Source organism: Sorex araneus, chromosome 2 (assembly GCF_027595985.1).
Source record: "Sorex araneus isolate mSorAra2 chromosome 2, mSorAra2.pri, whole genome shotgun sequence".
NCBI classification, from domain to species: domain Eukaryota; kingdom Metazoa; phylum Chordata; class Mammalia; order Eulipotyphla; family Soricidae; genus Sorex; species Sorex araneus.
Window position 1 is genome coordinate 320,545,524 of NC_073303.1, and position 22,701 is coordinate 320,568,224.

The window sequence follows — 22,701 nt, forward strand, 5'->3', positions numbered from 1 at the left end:
GTTGCGGGCTGAATGAGGGCTAGAGACTGAGCACAGCGGCCACTCAACACCTTTATTGCAAAGCACAACAGCTAATTAGAGAGAGAAAACAGAAGGGAATGCCTTGCCACAGTGGCAGGGTGGGGTGGGGGGGAGATGGGATTGGGGAGGGTGGGAGGGACACTGGGTTTACGGGTGGTGGAGAATGGGCACTGGTGAAGGGATGGGTTCCAAACTTTGTATGAGGGAAGTATAAGCACAAAAGTGTATAAATCTGTAACTGTACCCTCACGGTGATTCTCTAATTAAAAATAAATTAATAAAAAAAAATGTGGTGGGAGGACCCGTTCGGGATGGGAGAGGCATGCACGGAGCAGACTATAGACCTAACACATTGACCACCCAAGACCTCTATTACTAACCACAATGCCCAAAGGGAGAGAGGGAACAGAGGGGAATTCTCTGCCAAAGAGGCGGGTGGGGAGAGGAATGGGGTGGGAGGGGGTGGGAGGGATGATGGGGTCAACAGTGGAGAATGGGTACTGGTGCAGGGATACTCAAGCTGTATATGACTGAAACACAAGCACGAGAATATGTAAACCTGTATATGTACCCCCACGGTAATTCATTATTAAAAAATTTTTAAAAATATTTAGATGTCTTTGACTATTAGTGGAGTTTTATGCTTCCATAAAAATGTAAGTAGTGTTCATTATGATTCCTTGAATAGTGTCATGGGAATTTTGATGGGAAATGCACTAAATATATATTTAAATATATATATATATTCTTTGGGTATGATAAAGATTTTGACAATTTTTTATTATTTTAATTCATGATCTTAGATGCTTTTGTATTTTGTGTTGTCCTCTTCTATTTCATAAATGACTTACCATTTTCATGGCATAGGTCTTTCAGTAATATATTTTGTTAGGCTTCTTGTAAGTGATTTAAGTAAACCCCTAGGTGATCCTTAGATAATTTGGAGAGCAATTTCAAATGGGGTTAATTCTTGAATTCTATCTCTTTTAAGTCATTATTTTAAAATTATCATTTATATATGTGCAAAATTTTGTGTATTTATTTTGAAGCCTGAAACTTTAGTATAGTGGCTTGTTTAAAAACTAATTAATGGCCATTTTAGGGTAATCTCACCTTCTCTCTCTTAATCATTTTTAAATCATGATCGATTTACTTTCTATTTTGGATCTTCCTTTTGACTTTTAAAAAATGCTGATTATTTTGAGACTTTAAAGACCTTACTACACAGTTCTGGTGAAAGTCAACATCTTCAAAATGGGGTGGCATATGAACTACTCTATTGATAGCATTCAATACATTCAGTACCCCTTTAACATGCAAACAATACATGCTTTGAGGGAGAAAAAGTAACATATGTCAAATAAAACCATGCATTATTCATTGAACTTATGTCCCTGAGGTTTTGACCTGTAGATTTAGACTTATGACCTCTTTAATCTGACCTTCAGACTGTGAGTATATCCAGGAAGATATTTTATTAACTCTTCACGTATTTTTCAATACACCTTGTGTCCAAGAACATTCAGCATTTTTAGGGCATTCAAAACAGTTTTTATAGGTTCTAGGTTTAAGGAAATAAAATGGTGCAGTGTGTAGCACATCTCTGGGGAAGCAATGGGTAATTTTCAATGTAGCTAGTAACCAGGAAATTATCAGAGAAGTCCACAGAACGCATTTAGCCTTTTGCTAAGCTTTCTGATTCTTACTCCAAAATAAAGGTCTGGCTTAGTTTCTTATACCCAAGAATAAAACTTTTGTAATGCTAATTTTTCTTCTCTATATCCCAAGATTCCAGTTTAAGATCTCTTAAATGAACCAGATTATAAAGATCCATAATAATGGGGTACTGACCTGTTCATCCAGCTTCATTTACCTACGCTGGCTCTGAGAGTAATTTTTGATGTCAGTTTACTTCATTTAAACAAAATAGGGAGAAGTCCCGAAAGGGAACATAATCCCTGCCCCAAAAGACCCAGCCCCGAAAGCCAAAAACTTCCAGAACTCAACTACTGCTCTCCATGCACTCGGACTGAGCCTCACTCGTGAGTATCACTGTCACTGTAATCCCGTTGTTCATCGATTTGCTCAAGCAGGCACTAGTAACGTCTCCATTGTGAGACTTGTTGTTACTGTTTTTGGCATATCGAATATGTCATGAGTAGCTTGTCAGGCTCTGCCATGCGGGCCAGAAACTCTTGTAGCTTGCTGGCTCTCTGAGAGGTGTGGAGAAATTGAACCTAGGTCAGCTGTGTGCAAGGCAAACGCCCTACCTGAGGTGCTATCACTGCAGCCCTACCCATGAGTGAATCCAAAAAAAATCCAGGTATATGAACTTTGTGACCAAGAACTCTGGGTTCAACAGGAGATCTTCTGCCTGTATCACCCTGTCTCATGGAACTCAGCAGTCAGGCCCAGAAGCCACCTCTGGCTGGCACCAGATAATCTTATCATTAGCCACGATCCAGAGTCCGTCTCTCTTGGAAGGGAGAATAACATGACACTCGCCATAATCATGCTGCTAGATCTCCGCCAGGCTGTTTCATTTGGGGCTCCCTGGGGCGGGGGCAAGTGAAACCCCTTCCCACACCAAGGGACCCAGCCCCAGCAGCCAGAAACCTCCAGAACTCAGCTGCAAAACTCGCAAAGCTGTGCAGAGAAGTGATAAAGGAAGACCTCAAAGAGCAAAGAGCAGCAGTGTTGCCCGATGCGGCAGAAGCTGGGAAAAGTATTCGCAACACCCGCCTGTCCTTCACCAACTATAAGACCAAAATGACTGCCCTGCGACGTCCTGATGGGTCTATCACATCTTCCAGAAGGGTGATAGAAAGGTTATCCACTACTTCTATTCTGGTCTCTTAGATAATCACATCTACCTGCCCACATGCCAAATTCCACAGGGTGGATATGTCTTTCCTAGCATCCTCCCTTCTGAAATCCGACACGCCATTTCATCCATAAAGAAACGTACAGCACCCAGTCCAGATAAGGTCAGACCCAAACAACTGAAAAATCTGCTGCCAGTACTTGTCAATACATTGGCTCAGCTCTTCACACTCTACCTGTCGGAATGCGAGGTTCTGTCTCAGTGGAAAACCAGAAGGACTGTCCTGTGGTACAAGAAGGTCCACAACATCGGCAACTATCACCCGATCTGCTTGTTGTCCATCATCTACAAGTTATTCACTCAACTCATCCTGAATAGGATTGGCAGAACACTATATGAAGGACAACCAAGCAAGTAAGCCAGGTTCCGAAAAGAATTCAGCACGATCTACCATATCTACACAGTGACCAAGCTCATTGAGGTTTCACGAGAGTTCTACCGCTCTGTCTAAAATCCATTGATTTAAAGAAGGCCTTTGATTCTTTTGAGACTGAAACAGTCTTCCAAGCCCTAGCCAAACAGGGTGTTCAAACTCAATACATCAGGATCCTGTGTGAGCTATATTACGAATTCACCACTAGGATCTCACCGTTCTACAAAGAAGTGATTATCAACATTAAGAGAGAGTTTCGGGATTCGGCAGGCTGACACCATTTCACCAAAACTCTTCAGTGCCATCCTCGAGAACATCATGTGACAACTGGAATGGGAAGGAACAGGAGTGAAGACAAGCAGTCAGCAACTACACCACGTCCACTTCGCTGATGATATTCTCATAACACCAAATATCAGCCAAGCTGCACAAATGCTGGCCAACTTTGACCGTGAGTGTGGAAAGGTCAGACTGTAGCTGAATCTCATGAAGACAATGCTCATGAGAAACAAACTAGTTCCTGATGTTCCATTTGCCCTCAATGGAACAAACATCAAATGCAGCAGTTATGTGTACCTAGGTTGAGAACTCAACATGACAAACAACTTGGCACATGAACTGCACAGGAGGAAGAGAGCAGCATGGAATGCCTTCAAAAGCTTTGAAGTGGTTAAGATGATGAAGAACCTCTGGCTCCAGGCACATCTTTTTGACTCAACCATTCTTCCTGCACTAACATATGCCTGAGAGACCTGGGCAAAACAGGACGAGAATGCTATTTGGGTATCCCAAAGAGGAATCAAAAGAGCCGTGCTTGCAGTATCACGTTTCATCCAAGTGAGAGAAGGAATCCAGATTTCTGAGCTTTGTCAACAATCAAGAATCAAGAAACACTGTCTCAAAAAAAAAAAAAAACAAAACACTGTCTCATTTGCCAAGGCATCAAAAATCAGATGGGCTGGACACGTAATGCAATTTAGAGATGACCACTGGACTAGAGCTGTTACTGACTGGATTCCATGGAACGTCAAAAGAATGTGTGGCCTCCCACCTATGAGATGGTCAGACTTCTTTGTCAAGATCCTGAATGAACTGTTTGAGGCTCTTCGTGTTCCTGGAGCGAGCAGATGCCATCGGGCTACACTAGCATGCGACAGGGACGAATGGAGACGTTACTGGCACCCACTCAAACAAATCGACGAACAATGGGATGACAAATGATACAAGTGGTATCACAGAACTAAGAAAATTGACAAAATTTAAAGTATTACTTCCAAACTAAAACAACCACTTAAGAATATGTCTGTCAAGGAGGCAGGTTGGAGGAGGACTGGAGGTAAACTGGGGACTCTGGTAGAGGGAAGTTGACATTGATGATGGCATTGTGTTGGAAAATTATATGTGTGAAACTAAACTATAATTGATTAACTTTGTAAATCAATGACTTAATAAAATTTTTATTTTAAAAAATTTATTTAGTTTTGGGGTTCCACCTGGCATTGCTCTGGGCTACCCTGATTCTCCACTCAGAAATTACTCCTGGTGATGCTTTGGGACACCATATGGGATGCCAGAGACCAAACCTGGATCGATGTGTACAAGGCAATTGCTTTGCTATCTCTCCAGCCTCAATAATTTTAAAAAATAAATCAGTAATAAAGTTTGGGAGTCATTTTGTTGATTACTAGATCAACCTTTTCATCTTGACAACTATTCTTCACTCCTCCATTCCAGTCTTCTAAGCTCATCTTTCCCAAACATCACTTTACTCTATAATGAGGTTTTTCATGTTCACTCTGGCATAAACGTCTACCAGTCCCTAATAAAATAGGCAACTCATACTGTTTTTCTCAAACTTATCTTCTCTTGCTCATTTCTTTCCACCACTCCTTCCATACACATTCTAAATTTTTCATTTCTTTGTGAAATGCTTCATGGTATTTCATTTAGAAATCGATTCAGTCTTCTACCTGGACTTTTCTTCTTCCTACCTTGGACATATACTTGCTCAACATGGTCAAATCCTCCTAAATATTTAAACCTTGGACCTTCTTTTACACCCCACTGGCAGGAACATATACAAGGATCTACTGGCCTCTTTCTGATGGGAGCTTCTCTGTTCTTATTTTATCTTCTCTGCTGTTTCAGGATAACCTTTCTGGTGTTATTGTCATCTCACACTATAATCCCCTTACTGCATGACAAAATTCGTCTTTTTCAGCATATTTAGTAAAGCTCTTTACAACCAGTTTTATAGGTTGTAATGAATGTTCCCACCCTTGATTTCAGACAAATATGTAGACTTATGTTCCAGAAATAAGACTTCCACTGACAGTCTATGTCATCCTATTTATCCTACATGTGTCTGTTGTCTACTTATAGAACATACCATATCAAATAAAATGTCCTCCTAAGATATCTCTGCCATCTGTAGCTTTAGTATTCATCCCCAATTTTTATAGTAAAGGTCATTGTTTTTTCATACACAGAAACATTAAATATTTTTGCAAGTGTTTTATACACTTCATTAATATATACGTGTTGAGTGTGGGCAAAGTAAGGAGTTTACTATACTAACTTGTTGATTTGATGTTGCAACTCCTTCTGGGTCCATTGTGGTGCTTTGATGGAAGCAAAGAGCATCAGGTGCTCCAACACAGTGAGGTTGTCAAATAAGACATCCCGCTGGGGACACACTCCCAACTCTTCTCTTATGGCAGACAAGTCTGTCTGAAGGTCCTTGCCATTGATGATGATGTTTCCAGAAGTAGGTGGGTAGAGGCCAGTCAACATGGATCTATCAGGAAAAAAAATTGCATATCAAGGATAATACAAAATGCAGCTGCTGGAAATAGAAGCAAACACTAACCACTAATCTAACTTTTGTACTACCCATTAAGAGCTGTAAATAGATTCACAGGATGCTGGGTGGTTTACTCATGTTAATCATTTTTTTGGGGAACAGTTAACCCCAAGGTTCCTAGACATGGTGCAATCAGAGTCCGGTCAGGAGCCTGGTGTGCAACAAAGGAGGACAAGAGCGTGGAGAAACAACCTCTGGGAGCAGATGATGACAGCTCACTTTATTGCCAAATACACACATTTTTATAGAGGGTCTTGGCTTACAGGAGGCCCAATCACATTAGAGCTTAACACTATTGGTCTATCACTTTTCCTTTTCTGCTTCGTCTAATCCCTTCCAGGTTATATGTTGGGGTTACAATGACTTGCCTAAGGTGTATGTGATGGTTTCTGTGGCAATGTGACTAGTGGATTGAGTGAGGCTCAAGGCCGGACACGTGATGCAGGCACCCTGTTTTGCTAACTTTTCCCAGTGACTCCCTCGTGTGACGTTTCACTTCAGGATTGCTTAGGAAGGTCGAGTTTTTTCTTGCTCTAGTGCCCATCATCGTGCTCCACAATATTTGCGTTATTTCAAAACTCTGTAGTCAGCAGAGTGAATGGTAACTCATGATCATAAAAATTCAATTTTATTTTTACAGATGATCAAACAGGTTTAAAAATAGGGTAAGGCCACTATGCTACTGCTCCAGCCCCAAGCACGGAAGTTTTTAAGTCTGTAACGGTACCCTATGGTGTTTCACTAATAAAAAAGAAAAGACTTGAAAAATACTTGCTTTGATGATTAAAAATAATTTATCATCTTACATAAGAATAATTTATTGACAAAATACATAATGTATTATAATATTTAAGCTGATTTTAATCTTGAAAAGAATAGATAAATGTGTATGTCACTATCATCACAAAGCATATTATTACTGCAATAATTTTTCACTGGTTCATAGAAGATATCCAATGTAATTAATAAAAGATAAGTGAATAATATTTTAAAATAAATACAGAGAAAAAACAAAAAAATAGGGCAAGGTTTAAGAGATTATGGTGGCTAAGAGCTTTGCCTTGCATGCAGCTGGCCTGGGTTTGACCTACAGCAATGCATATAGCCCCCCAAATGCTGACAGGATTGATGCTTGGGTACAGAGCCAGGAGCAAGCCCTGAACACAGCCAGGCGTTCCACTTCCCCAAATAGGAGGTATATTGACTTAAGTCTCACACACCTGGCACATCTGCCCATCACAAACTGCAGCAATTTATTGCCTGGAAATTCACTTGTCTAACTTGCTCTAAGGAAGACTGGGGACTGTCTATTTTTGTGTCTCTTCAGAAAGCTTCTTACTTATATTTTCAGTTGTTTTCTAATTTCTAAATATTTAGGCAAACTCATGGAAAAATATCAATATGTCTACACAAATGTTCCAGCAATGCTGTCAATTATCTCAAAAAATAAGAAATGGGTGAAGTTGCCACTAACAGATGAAAGGATAAATTAGCTCCAGTATCTCAATGGAGTGGAAAAAAGACTGGCCAACCAGCCAAGAGCTACTACCATAAAGGTCTCCATGCACCATGCTGAGTGCCAAAAGCCAGGCACCATTCAGAAGACACAAACTACTTTATGGTGGCAAATCAAACACTGGCTGTCACTGAATTTCAGGTAAAAATAAGGCAGCAAAATTTTACATGGTAAAATTGTGCTGAAAGTAGATAACAGACCAACATGATGACCTCTCAGTGTCTGTGTTGCAAGCCATAATGCCCAAAAGTAGAGAGAGAGTATGGGGAATATTGTCTGCCATGGAGGCAGGGGGAGTGTGGAAAGGGGAGGTATACAGGGGATATTGGTGGTGGGGAATGTGCACTGGTGGTTGGATATGTGTTTGATCCTTGTGTGATTGTAACCCATACATGAAAATTTGAAAACATGGTGATTCAACAATTTTTAAAAAAATATTGTTCTGCGAGCACCCCAGGCTTCTCTCCCCTCCGGACTGCTGGCCGAGTGGCCGGCACGCCGAGCCCAAGCACTGCAGCCATTCTGTCTTCCGGCTCAGGAGTGTGATGCTCCCTTGACCCGCCCTTCTGGACCCAGCCTGCTCCTCGACCCTTAGCACCCCAGGCTTCCCTCCCCTCCGAACTGCTGGCCAAGTGGCTGGCACACCACCCGGAGCCCCTTAACCGCTGTCAAGTTGTGGAAAAGAGGCATGGCCTAATCGTCAGGGGCGTGGCCTAAGCAAAGTGGGCATGGCCTCTTTACCTGCTGGCACCCGCTTACACGGCAGCAGATAGTTTCCTCAACATCGTGTCCAAGACTAACATCCTAGCTATTTGCAAGCAGTAGAACAATAAAACACAAGACTTCACATAAGGATTGAAGGAACATCTCAGTAGGAGACCAGGTTCTACAAGCGGGAAATAAAAAGGCAACCACCACTGACTGAGCCTATCCACAATCCTTTTTCGCAACAAGAGGAAACAGGGATACTCATCTTCAAGGTCCCTCTTTCATACCACCACAACAACATGAAGAAACAGCGAAAATTCCCACTGCAAGCAGAGGATGATCAAAGGAATCCAGAAATCTCAATTGGCGTTTCCTACAAACTTGACCTCTCTGATAAAGAATTCAGAGTTGAAATCCTCAACATGTTCAATAAACTCAATGAAAAATTTAACAACTTAAAGGAGGACCTGGCAGAAACAATACAACAGACAGCCGACAAACTACGGGAAGAAATGAGAGCAGAAATAAAAAACCTTCAAAAAGAAATGAAGGATTCAGTAGATGAAATCAGAAACTCTCTGGCTGCCCTCAACAATAGGATGACTGCAGCAGAAGACAGAATCAGTATGCTTGAAGATGAGCTGCAAGAAGCCTACAGGCAACAACAAGCCATGGCAAGAGACCTCAAAATAGCTCTAGCCAGAATCAGTCCTAGGGGATGATTTCAAGAGGAACAACATTAGAATCACTGGACTACCAGAAGGACAGGGAACCAACCCCAACGAAAAAGCCACAGTCAAACAAATCATTGCAGAAAATTTCCCAGAGCTGGACAATGCGGGCATCCAGATTCAAGGCGCCCAAAGGGTGCCAGCTAAAAGAGATCCTAACAGAAAAACCCCAAGACATCATAATTAAAATAATGGACGTCATCCAGAGAGACACAATACTGCAAGCAGCATGGTCCAAGAAGGAAATCGCATACAAAGGAGCACCCCTTAGATTCACAGCAGATCTATCAGAGGAAACCCTTCAAGCCCGAAGGCAATGGTGGGATATAGTGAAAAAACTCAATGAAATCAATGCTTCACCAAGAGTACTTTATCCGGCCAAACTCTCATTCAAACTCGAAGGAATCATACACTATTTTGGGGATAAACAACGCCTCAGGAACTTAATAGACTCAAAACCAAACCTAAAAGAAGCACTAAAGGGGCTATTGTAAGACAAGAACAACTCCTACTAGCACAACAAACCTTTACACAAAGATGGCACAAAATCCCATAACAATAATCTCCCTTAATGTCAATGGTCTAAATTCACCAATTAAGAGACACAGACTGGCAAAATGGATTCAAAGAGTGAACCCAACATTCTGCTGCCTGCAAAAACACATCTGAATAGCCAGAACAAACACAGACACAAAGTCAAAGGATGGAAAACAATCCTGCAAGCAAACAACTCCCTCATGAAAGCTGGGGTGGCTTTACTAGTATCGGACAACATAGACTTCAGGTTGAAAAAGATTAGAAGGGATAGTGAAGGCCACGTTTTATTAATCACGGGATACGTACAGCAGGAATAAATCACACTCCTAAACGTCTATGCACCCAATGAGGGACCAGCTAAATACCTACAACAGCTACTAAGAGACCTTAAGAAGGACATTTTAAGCAACACAATAGTAGTTGGAGACTTCAACACCGCACTGTCTCCTCTGGACAGATCAAGAAGATTAAAACTCACCAAGGAAATACTGGCTTTGAAGGAAGAAATAGAAGAGAGAGGGCTAATAGATCTATACAGGGCTTTATATCCCCTCAAAAAGGAATACACATTCTTTTCCAGTACACATGGAACATTTTCCAGAATAGACCATGCTCTGGGCCACACAGCATACCTCAACAGAATCAACAAGATAGACATTGTACCAGCTATCTTTTCAGACCATGATGCACTGAAGATAAAAGTTAATCATGGACAGATGCAGGAAAGCAAATCAAACACCTGGAAATTAAATAGCTCAATATTGAACAATGAGTGGGTCAGGAAGGAAATCAAGGAAGAAATCAAAGGTATCTGGAAACAAATGAGAATGAAGACACGAGCTACCAGAAACTGTGGGACACAGCTAAAGCATATTAAGGGGAAAATTTATAGCTCTGCAAGCGTATCTCAGGAAGGAAGAAAGAACCCACATAAATAACTTGAATTCACAGCTCAAGACCTTAGAAAAGGAACAACAAAAGGAGCCCAAACCAGGCAGAAGGAAAGACATAATAATAATTAGAGCAGAAATTAATGACATGGAAACCCAAAAGACAATCTGAAAGATCAATGAAACCAAGAGCTGGTTCTTTGAGAAAATAAACAAGATTGATAAACCGCTAGCAAGACTCACAAAGAAAGAGAGAACCATTATAAGCCGAATCAGAAATGAAAAGGGGGACATCACAACAGAAACCAAGGAGATTCAAAAGATCATCAGAGACTACTTTGAAAATCTGTATGCCACGAAAAAAGAGAACCTAGAAGAAATGGATAAATTCCTCTACTTCTATAATCTCCCAAGGCTGAATCAAGAAGACCTGGAGTACCTGAATAGTCCAATTAACATCAAGGAAATTGAAATGGTAATCAAAAGTCTTCCCCAAAACAAAAGTCCAGGTCCAGACGGATTCACTAGCGAGTTCTTCCAAACATTTAAAGAGGACATTTTGCCAGTCCTTCTCAAGCTTTTCCAGGAAATTGAAGAAACAGAAACCCTCCCAAACAGTTTCTATGAGGCTCATATCTCCCTAATACCAAAAGCAAACAAAGACACCACAAAAAAAGAAAACTACAGGCCAATATCCTTGATGAACACAGGTGCGAAGATTCTCAACAAAATATTAGCAAATAGAATTCAACAACTCATCAAAAAGATCATACACCACGACCAAGTGGGATTCATCCCGGGGATGCAAGGATGGTTTAACATCCAGAAATCAATCAATATACTTCATCATATCAACAAAAGAAAAGATAAAAATCATATAATCACATCAACCGATGCAGAGAAGGCATTTGACAAGATCTAGCACCCGTTTATGATGAAAACACTCGCCAAGGGGCTGGAGCCATAGCACAGCGGGTAGGGCGTTTGCCTTGCACGCAGCCGAACTGAGTTCAATTCCCAGCATCCCTTATGGTCCCCTGAGCACCGCCAGGGGCGGTTCCTGAGTGTAGAGCCAGGAGTAACCCTTGTGCACCGCCAGGTGTGACCCAAAAAGCAAAAAAAAAAAAAAGAAAAAAAGAAAACACTCGCCAAAATGGGTATAGAAGGGACCTTCCTCAATATAAAGCCATTTATCACAAGCCTATGGCAAGCATTGTCCTCAATGGGGAAAAACTAAGAGCCTTCCCTCTGAGAACAGGGACGAGACAAGGATGCCCACTCTCTCCACTTCTGTTCACTATAGTTGGAAGTATTTGCAATAGCAATTAGGCAAGAAAAAGATATTAAGGGCATTTAGGTAGAAAAGGAAGAAATCAAGCTCTCATATTCGCAGATGATATGATACTATACCTATAGAACCCTAAAACCTCTATCAAGAAACGCCTATAAACAATAGACTAGTATAGTAAAGTTGCAGGCTATAGAATCAATACCCAAAAGTCCATGGCTTTCCTATATGCAAATAATGAGAGAGAAGAAAGTGACATGAGAAAAGCAATCCCGTTCACAACTGCACCTCAAAAAATCAAGTACCTCGGAATCAGCTTAACAAAGGAGGTAAAGGACTTGTATAATGAAAACTACGACACGCTACTTCAGGAAATAAAAGAGGACATGAGGATATGGAAAGATATGCCCTGCTCATGGATTGGAAGAATTAATATTGTCAAAATGGCAATTCTCCCCAAAGCATTGTACAAATTCAACTTGATCCCTATAAGGATACCCTTGACATTCTTCAAAGCAATGGAGCAAGCGCTCCTGAAATTCATATGGAACAATAAGCCCCCACGAATAGCTAAAGCTATTCTTGGGAAAAAGAAAATGGGAGGAATCAACCTCCCCAACTTCCAACTCAACTACAAAGTGGTAGTCATTAAAACAGCATGGTACTGGAACAAAGGCAGAGCTGCAGGCCAATGGAACAGGGTTGAATACTCTGACACACATCCCCAAATATATGATCATCTAATCTTTGATAAGGGAGCAAGAAATGTGAAATGGAGCAAGGAAAGCATGTTTAACAAACTGTACTGGCAAAACTGGATGTCTACATGCAAAAATATGGGCTTAGACCTCCACCTATCACCATGTACAAAAGTCAGATCAAAATGGATTAAAGACCTCAACATCAGACCAGACTCCCTAAGGTACATTGAAGACAAGGTCAGCAAAACCCTCCACAACATTGAAGCCAAAGGTATCTTCAAAGCTGACACGACACTGGCCAAGCAAGTGAAAACAGAGATCAATAAATGGGACTATCTCAAACTAAGAAGCTTCTGCACCTCAAAAGAAACAGTGACCAAAATACAAAAACAATCTACAGAATGGGAAAGTATATTTATGCAGTACCCATCCGATAAAGGGTTGATAACATGGGTATACAATGCACTGGTTGAACTCCACAAGAAGCAAACTGCCAACCCGATCAAAAAATGGGGTGATGAAATGAACAGAAACTTTCCCAAAGAAGAAATCCGAATGGCTGAGAGGCACATGAGAAAATGTTCAACATCACTAATCATCAGAGAGATGCAGATCAAAACAACAATGAGATATTATCTCACACCACAGAGACTGGCCCACATCCCAAAAAACAAAAGCAACTGGTGTTGGCGTGGATGTGGGGAGAAAGGGACTCTCCTTCACTGCTGGTGGGAATGCTGACTGGTTCAGCATTTTCATTTTGGATAACAATATGGACGATTCTCAAAAAGTTAGAAATTGAGCTCCCATTTGACCCAGCAATACCACTCCTGGGAATATATCCCGGAGAGGCAAAAAGGTATAGTAGAGATGACATCTGCATCTGCATGTTCATTGCCGCTCTGTTTACAATAGCCACAATATGTAAAAAAAAAAACAGAGTGCCCGAAAACAGATGATTGGCTAAAGAAACTCTGGTATATTTACACAATGGAATACTATGTAGCTGTCAGAAAACATGAAGTCATTAAATTTGCATATAAGTGGATCAACATGGAAAGTATCATGCTGATTGAAATGAGTCAGAAAGAAAGAGACAGACATAGAAAGATTGCACTCATATGTGGAATATAAAGTAGCTGAGAGGTACAAGCTTACAATGTTGAGATTTCTGGCAGATATTTCTCTGGACTTAGTTACTAAAATACAGAAATCCAAAACAGTGCGGCTGCTAGTATGGCCTCCTGACCTCATATCTCTTCATTCTCAGCAATGGAAAACAAATTATCAAATGCTTTCTTTTCAGCAGGTCGACTTTAGGGGGGAGAAACTCCAAATCAATAATAGTGAAGTTTTTGTTGAAATATTGAATGTAATCAAAGTAAAGTGAAAGTAAAGTGAAATTTACCAGTTACACATGTGGGGTGGGGGGCTGGGGAGGTGGGGGGAAAGGGGGAAGTATACCGTGATTCTTGGTGGTGGAATATGTGCACTGGTGAAGGGATGGGTGTTTGAGCATTGTATAACTGAGACTTAAACCTGAAAGCTTTGTAACTTTCCACATGGTGATTCAATAAAAGAATAAAATAAAAAGTAGCATAATTTAATGATGCAATAGAATAATTAATAATAATAAAATGTATTGATAATAATTTAAAAATAGTGTTCTGCATCATCACCTGGCTCAGATATTTTAGCATCAGAAAAGTCTGTATCAGATGTCAGACATTTCAAAAGATACAATTACTAGTACATAAATCAAACCTATAAAACCTTAATTGAATATTACCTTCTGTATCATTTTCAAACCACATTAGGGTTTAGAATAGGTATAGAATAGTGAATTCCTAAGACATATGAGTCTCTGAGTCTTTTGATTTGAATATTGACCACCAGTTTATTAATTGGTGTCTGCATGTTCCAACTGGTAACTGCCAGAAGTCACAGCCCCTGTGATGATCCAAGATGCATTTCAAACATACACTTCAAATGAAGTTGAAACATCAAGAAATTTTCAGTTTTATTCTCATCATTCTGATAGAACATTAACTTGAGTTTGTCAGTCTATAGAACAAAGATTAGAAAGGCAGGATGTGGAAAGAGATCACTGCACTTCAACCAGAGACAACAGCATCAGAACAGTAGTTTCTAGACAGAGTATAATTGAAGACCCACCTCTAGCACACTGAGTCTTAGACAGATTACTGGATAACATCAGGCTGTCCATGCTTCTCCCGCAAGGAATTTAGTTTATTGAGTTACTCACACAAGAGTGCTCCTGAAGCACACCCAAATCCATCAAGTACTAATATTCCTATATTGCTTTTATCTTTCCTTTATGTCATTTGCATGGTTTAGCAATGTCCTTTTGGTATAGACACAGGATGACAGTTGATGCTATGCTTTTGTAACATGGGAGTTAATTGACTCCAAATAATATTTACTCATCATATTCACTTGACTTAAATCTCATTTTCCCTTACTTCCTAACACCCCCAAAAAGATGGTCCCAGTGAGGGACAAGGGTGGACCGAGGGCAAACTGTAAGCTACCCTGACATCAGAAAGGTACAAGCTAAGTGCCATAAGACATATAATAAGTTAAGAGCATGGCCATAGACAAATTCTGTCATGACCCAAAAAGAAGTAACTGAATAAGGACCCTGCTGGAGTTAGGAAAGATCAACCTTGCCTGAAGATTTTAGTCTGAGATATATAGCAAATATCCCCAGGAAGAGCTAAGCTTTAAGCTTAATATCTCTCTTGCTTTGCTTATACAAAATGAATAGAAATATTAGAAAGAAGTAAATTTTCCATAATTATGTAAATGGAGTACTAGCTGAAGGAAGGAGAAAGCAATACACCCTAGATGGAATCCCGCCCTTGAGTGGATCTCCTAGTAATCTGGAATGCTGAACCCTCAGATGAGATCTTGTCCTTGAGTTAATCCCCTAGAACTTCCCCTGAAGGAGTGGCTTTACCTCTGTTGTTATGACAATGTTTAACCCCACTTATGTGCACCCCACCCTTAATGATTTCTATGTAACTATGGTATAAGGAGAAATAGGAGACTAGGGTGATGGAACTATGATGACTGGGACCACAACCAAAACTACAACTATGACTGTGCTGTAAAAGAGAGATCAAACTACATTGGGGAGGAGAAAGAAATAAACTGACTACCAACAATCTTACACCTAGCTCTGTGCTCATAAGTTACCCCTGTCAGTCTTGAGGTCCCATATTCAATTCCAGGGATCAAATCAAAGGCAAATGCTCTACTCAATGTACTATCAGTCTGACCCCATCAATTCTATCTTTACAATTGGTTCCCCATAAACTGCCAGGAGTGATCCCTGAACACAGAGGCAGGAATTTGTTTCCTTTCTAAAAAAGGCATACAGCTCATTAATATGTGTTCACCAAATGAGGGAGCACCAAAATATGTAAAGAAATTTCTTGCTTTCAAACAGAAAGTTCAATAGCAATAGGAGCAGATGTTTGTAAAGCTCTCCACCCCATAAAATCTTAGTGTATGTCCTCCAACTTGCACAGAAGATTCTTGGAAGAAGATCACTAGTTGTGATACAAAATAATTCTAGATACAATAAGGAGATATAAATTGTATCAAGTATTATTTTATACCATAATGTGGTTATCTCAATATTGTAATAATCATTTATAATGTATCTATAGATAAAATTATCATATGTGTTATAAACTTAAAAGCCTTTCCTCTAAGATTAGTCACAAGACAAATATTTTCATCACTACTATCCAACATAGAGTTGGAAGACATTGCATCAGTAATCAATCAAGAAATAGAAATATAATAAATTCAAATTTATAAAGACAAAGTTAAATTATCACTTTGTCAATTTGCAGTTGACAGGGTATTATACATAGACAATCCTAAACACTCAACTGAAAGTTCTTAGAAACAATCAGCTTATATAGAAAATTAGCAGACTACAAATCAATACACATTATTGTGTTGCATTTTATATGTAAACAATAATGTAGAAAAACATTTGAAATCATATTTAGGAATTTTACAAAGAAAATAAATGTCACTTTTGGATTTATAATTGGAAATTATAAATCACTTCTGAAAGAAATATATGGCACAAGGAAGTATATCTCCTGCTCATTTATTGGTAAAAAACAATATCACAAAAATGATTATCCTACCCAAAGCATTTTACATATTCAATAAAATTCCCATAAAATTTTTAAGAAAATAACACTCCTAAAATTTGTATAAAACCCTGAAACTCCCAGAATAGCTAAAAAAATTCTTCTTTAAAAAAGGGAGGGTGGCATAGGCACAGAAACCAATCTTAGAATGCAGCGGCTGCTGACAGATATACTCCGGGACTGTGTACTAAGCTATGGCCCTGTGCAGCCCCAGGAGGGGAAGGGTTTCCATCCCTCAGCCTTTTCCCCTTTATGGCAGCATGGTGACTGCCACCATTCAGAACCAATTGGACAGAGAGGTAGGAGCTTGCAGTGATGGGTCGCATGGGGAATCTCGAGATTGGGGGGGGGGGGGCAGAACCAGCCCTGCCTCTTGCCCAAATGGGACCCTGAGGGGTCGCCCACGAACAGCTCCTCTGTTCCTGAACAGCCATGATCCCAGAGGCACACAAACCAATCTCGGAATGTGGCAGCTGCTGGCAGAAATACCTCTGGACTTAATACCAGAATCCCAAAACTGGGCAGCCAGTTTCACGACCGTGCAACATCATATGCTCTTTGTTATTGAAAACATACAATCTAATGATGCTATTCTGACAGGTCTGACTGTTGGGGGAAAAACTCCAAATAATGATAGTGAGTTATCTGTTGAAAATTGAATGTAATCAAAGTAAGGAGAGAGTGAAATGAAAATCATCTGCCAAATAGCCAAATAAGCAGAGGGGGAGTGGGAGGGCGGGGCTATGCTGGGATTCTTGGTGGTGGAACATGTGCACTGGTGAAGGGACAGGTGTTTGATCATAATATGACTGAGACTTGATCTTAAAAGCCCTGTAACTGTTCTCACAGTGACTCAATTTTAAAAAATTAATAAACTATAAAAAATAATAAAAAATAAATAAAAATGGGAGGGTGGGTAAGCACTGAACAAGATCTTTATAATATAAAGTTATAACAATCAAAGCTGCATGATACAGGAATACAGGCAAACTCAGATATCAAAGGAATAAAACTGAGAACACTGAGATAATCTGACAGATGTATTGCCATCCAGTTAAATCTGTAACAAAAGGACTAAGACCATGAAATGAACAATAAAAGCATTCTTCAAAAATTATGTTGGTAACATGTGGGACATAAATTCTAGTTTATATCAAACTAGTCTATATACATAAAAGAACACTATGCAGATCTAAGAACAAAATCATACAATTCACAGCAATGTGGATGAAATAGAGGGAGATCATGCTAAATTAATCAGTCAGAAAAAAAAGGACAGATTCAGAATAATCTATCTCATATGTAGGACTTACAAGATACATAGCAAAGGTCCAAAAGCAACATAATGGGAGAACTGATCCACACAATTGAGTTTTTAAGTGATCCCATATATATGAAATAAAAGGGAAAAGTCAATGCTCAAGATTTTTATGGTACAGATATGTTAAAATTTGTTAAATATGTTTGGTCAAGGTTTTCAGATTTTGAAATTCTATTTTACTGATTACTAATGTTGACTACATATACTGCCAGAATATTATACTGCCGCTAAGTATATTAGATGCTCTTTGCCTATTCTTAAACTTGGATCTACTATGTTTAATTATATTTTGAACCAAATATATGCAGAGTTACCTTGTCCAAAATATAATTCTTTGTCTCTTAAAAAAATTATGTTGGGAAAATTGACTAGACACTTGCAAATTTTTTTTAAAAAATACCAGGACTCTATACCATACCTCATTTAAAAGCTAATTTGAAATGTATTTAAAAGCCTTGATATTGTGTCTGTATCTATTAAATACATTGAAAAAACATTGCCACAATGCTCCATAGTAATTCCCTCAGAAAAGTCTTTAATAAGACAACCCCATTAACAAAGAATAAAAGCAGAAATAAATCAATGGAACTATGTTAAATATAAAAGATTCCATGTGGCAAACAAAACTATAATCCAGATAAAAATATCCTACCCAATGTTAACATATCATATATCAGACACAGAGGAATAATTTCCTAGATAAATAAGTCACTTACCAAGCTCAGTAGCAGAAACAAGTTACCTTATTAAAGATTGTACAGGAGAGCTGAACAGACACATCATTGAGAAATACATATAAATGGCTATTAGATATATAGAAGTGTTGATCATCAATGTTTATCAAGGAAATGCAAATAAAAGCAGAGAGAGAGAGGTAAGAGAGAGAGAGGTCTCACAGCAATGAGAGTAGCTCATAGCAAATACAATGGGCAAAAACAGTGCTGGCTTGGGATGTACTAAAGAAAGAAACTGAATTACTGTTTTCAGAAGTTCTGCTTGGTCTAGCCCTTATGGAAGAATTACATGTAGACTTCTCAGAAAATAAGAATAGAGCATCCATATGATGCAGTGATTCCTCTCTTGAGCACATACTCTGAGAAAAAACACTGGAAAATTGACCTTAAGGGTATTTCCACAGCTATATTATTATTCACACTATACAAGATCTGGAAATAACCCAACTGTCCAATCAAAGATTATGCAGTCATGTATATACACAACAGAATACCACTAAGCCATGTAAAAAGATGATATTTAAAATTTACTACAATCTAGAGTTGCTGAGTATCATGTTAAATGAAATGAATGAGCCATAAGGAAAAACAGTATCTAAATAATTTTATTCATTTGTGAAATACAAATAATTAAGCAAGGTATAAGAGATTCCCCAATGGAAATAAAGTCTAGATACTGCCAACAGATCATATTTAATATGTGACACAAAGTTATTAAAGGAAGAGACATATTGGGAAAGTAGAATCTGGTAGTGGGTGTGGTAACTTAGCATGACAAGTATAAAACAATAATTCTGAAATTGTTGTAAACTACATTATCTCAACAGAATAAATTAATTTGGTATAAAGTAATAAATGAGGCCTGTCCGAATACACCATGTGTGGAGAGGGGCCTCGAGCATGGCTATAGCTAGGTTTTGGTGGTCTTTGGCTGCCGCTCCTGGTAGCCCTGGGGAAGACAGCCAGGCGTGCAGGCAAGAGACTCTCTGCCTCACGCATGAAGATACTGGCAGATGTAATCCCATCAATGGTCAACATCCAGAGATTTAAAAGCAAGCTCCTAGAAGAGAGCAATGCAGAGAATCTCTTGCCCACACGCTTGGTTGTCTTCCCCGGGGCCCCTCGGAGATGGGCTCCAGCTTCCCTCCCCAACCCAAGCAAAGCTCCCGGCAGCCTCATGCATGAAGGTACCGGCAGAGGAACCCAGGTGTGTGTAATCCCATCAATGGTCAACATCCAGAGACTTAAAAGCAAGCTTCCAGAAGTGCACGGCCGCAAAGCGGCCAAGTGATATCTCATAGCCTGTTTCTCCCTCTGGGAAAAATTGGCAAGCTTCTGAGAGTTTCCTGCCCACATGGTACAGCCTTGCAAACTTCCCATGGTGTATTCATATGCTAAATCCAGTAACAAGCTGGATCTCATTCCCCTGACCCTGAAAGAACCTCCAGTGTGACATCTTTGGGAGGGCCAAGAGAGACTTCTAAGATCTCAGGGAAAGGACAAATGAGAAGTTACTGAGCCCGCTCGAGAAATCGACGATTAATGGGATTTCGTGATCGTGATCGAGAAAGTAATAAAAACTATGAAAAGCATGATGTGGAATTCTGGTTTTATATCTCATTATTTGTGCAACATTTGCTTTTCCAAATTGAATTAAAATTGTAAAATATTACTCAATGAGATCTTCAGTTTTATTTTAAGAAAAAAGAAAGCTTCCATAAACTTTATTTCCATTCCATTTTATATAAGATACATGTTATTTTTCACTCCACATACAGTTCTTAATTACTTTTAATCAAATCTTTCATTTTATTATTTTAACTTTAATTATTCCTTTTGTCCTACCAAAAATATATATGCATAATATTTATATGCACTGTTGTACTGTGGTCCCATTGTTCATCAATTTGATTATTTGATTGAGCGGGCACCAGTAATGTCTCCATTGTGAGACTTGTTGTTACTGTTTTTGGCATATCAAATACACCATGGGTAGCTTGCCAGGCTCTGCCATGCAAGTGGTATACTCTTGGTAGCTTGCTGGTCTCTCCGAGAGGGATGGAATAAATATTATATGTAAGGAAAAAACTAAAATTGAGAATTAGGTAGGAGTTAGCTTCAAACAAATTATAATTTCTGCACAGTTTGGGTGGGCCTATAAATACTGTTTTTTTTATTTCTCTAGTATCACATATCTGATTCCTTACAACTGGAGCCAATAAAAAGGTTAAGTATTTATAATAAAACAAACAACTACAAACAAACACAGAACATGATAAAATAATATCAAGGCACTTAAAAGACTTGGAAACAAACAGTAACTCAAATTTAATCTCTTCAGACGTGCAAATAAAATTAAGTTGCAGAGAGCGGGTAGGGCGTTTGCCTTGCACGCGGCCGACCCGGGTTCGAATCCCAGCATCCCATTTGGTCCCCAGAGCGCCGCCAGGAGTAATTCCTGAGTGTAGAACCAGGAGTAACCCCTGTGCATCACCGGGTGTAACCCAAAAAAAAAATTAAGCTGCAGAATTAAAAGACAATATTTTTTTAAAATGAAGGTAAAGCATGAATTATGTTTATGACTGGGGGTAAAATAACCAAATATATATAATAATAATACACCTGACCCTCACCCCCACTCCCAAACTCTGTTCAATCTCTGTTTTTCTTGTGTGGTTGAAGGAAGAGCAAATATCTCTTTTTAGTGAAATCAGAACAAGAAATCTAGATCAGTCGATCTTATAGTCAAACCTATACTGTTAGGAATCCCAGGGCAGAACTTGGAATGGTACTCACATGACAGTGGTCTTCCCAGCACCATTGGTTCCCAACAGTGCAGTAATCTGGTCTTGGTAAAAGGTGAGGGTGAGATTTTGGATGGCTTTGTAGTTTTCAAACTCCTTAGTCACAGATACCAATGCAACACCTGGGTAGCCTTCTTCAAGTTTTCCTTCCCCATTTTGCAATGATGATCCTATGAGAAAGAGATAAATTCATTGGGAAGATTTCAAAAGTGAACCAACTAAGTTCTACAACATACAAAACACTCAAAACATTTTTAACTATATACAAAAAGCAAATTATATTTTAATGGAATTATATTTTAACAGAATGAATACATATACATACTGAAGAACAAAATAGGTGGGTTTGTACATTAAAATATCAAATGAATTTACTTCCCAAAAGGTAAAATTTAGCAGATATACACATATAGTTTAGAACATCAACTTAAGTCCTTTATGATGGAAGTTTATCTACAGATTCTGTCCATCAGCAATACACAATTCAGATATGTATGTATGTAGACATATAGAGTTTAGTACATTGATTTAAGTCCTTCATGATGGAATACTGTTTATAAGCAGATCTTTCTGAAGTCATCCTTTTAAAAAAAGTTAGAGGGAGGGGACAGGGCTTACTTTTGTCTCTGCCATTAGGAATCGCTCCTTGCAGGGTTTGGGGAACCATAAATGGTGCCAGAAATTGAACCTCAGTTTGTGCCAGGGAAGGCAAGCACCCTTCCCATTGTACTATTGTTATGGCCCTGAAGTCATCTTTTTATAGAGCTTCCTCCAGCAGTGGTTTCTGAATGAAGCAAATAAATTCCAGAAATTCTGTCTCTCACCAGGGAAGCATCTTTTTGTAAGGAGAGTAACAATGTTCCTTCTTGAAGTGAATACACTAGTATGTGTAAAAGCACCAGGGAAAATGCTTTTGTCATATTTGTACTCTTAGTTTTTGTACAAGTCAAGCCTCAACTTGAGAGTTGAATGTGCAACTCTCTCAATAATAATGCATGTAAAATGTGCATAATGCTGAAGGGCAGTTAAAACAGACAACAGTGCTAAGAACTCCAACTACTGCCTCAAGTTATATAAATGCCAAGAGGTGATTTGGCAGTTCTACCTGATGGTATTATTTAAGAGGTGAAGAGA

General features: G+C 39.2%; 1 protein-coding gene across 1 annotated transcript in view; it reads right to left on the reverse strand.

Annotated features, from left to right (window-relative positions):
- The window catches only part of ABCA13 (ATP binding cassette subfamily A member 13), a 489,034-nt gene that overhangs the window by 246,858 nt on the left and 219,475 nt on the right, over positions 1-22,701 (reverse strand). Inside the window, 2 exon segments of the mRNA XM_055124812.1 lie at positions 5,857-6,075; positions 21,560-21,737. Coding sequence (XP_054980787.1) covers positions 5,857-6,075; positions 21,560-21,737 — 397 coding nt within the window.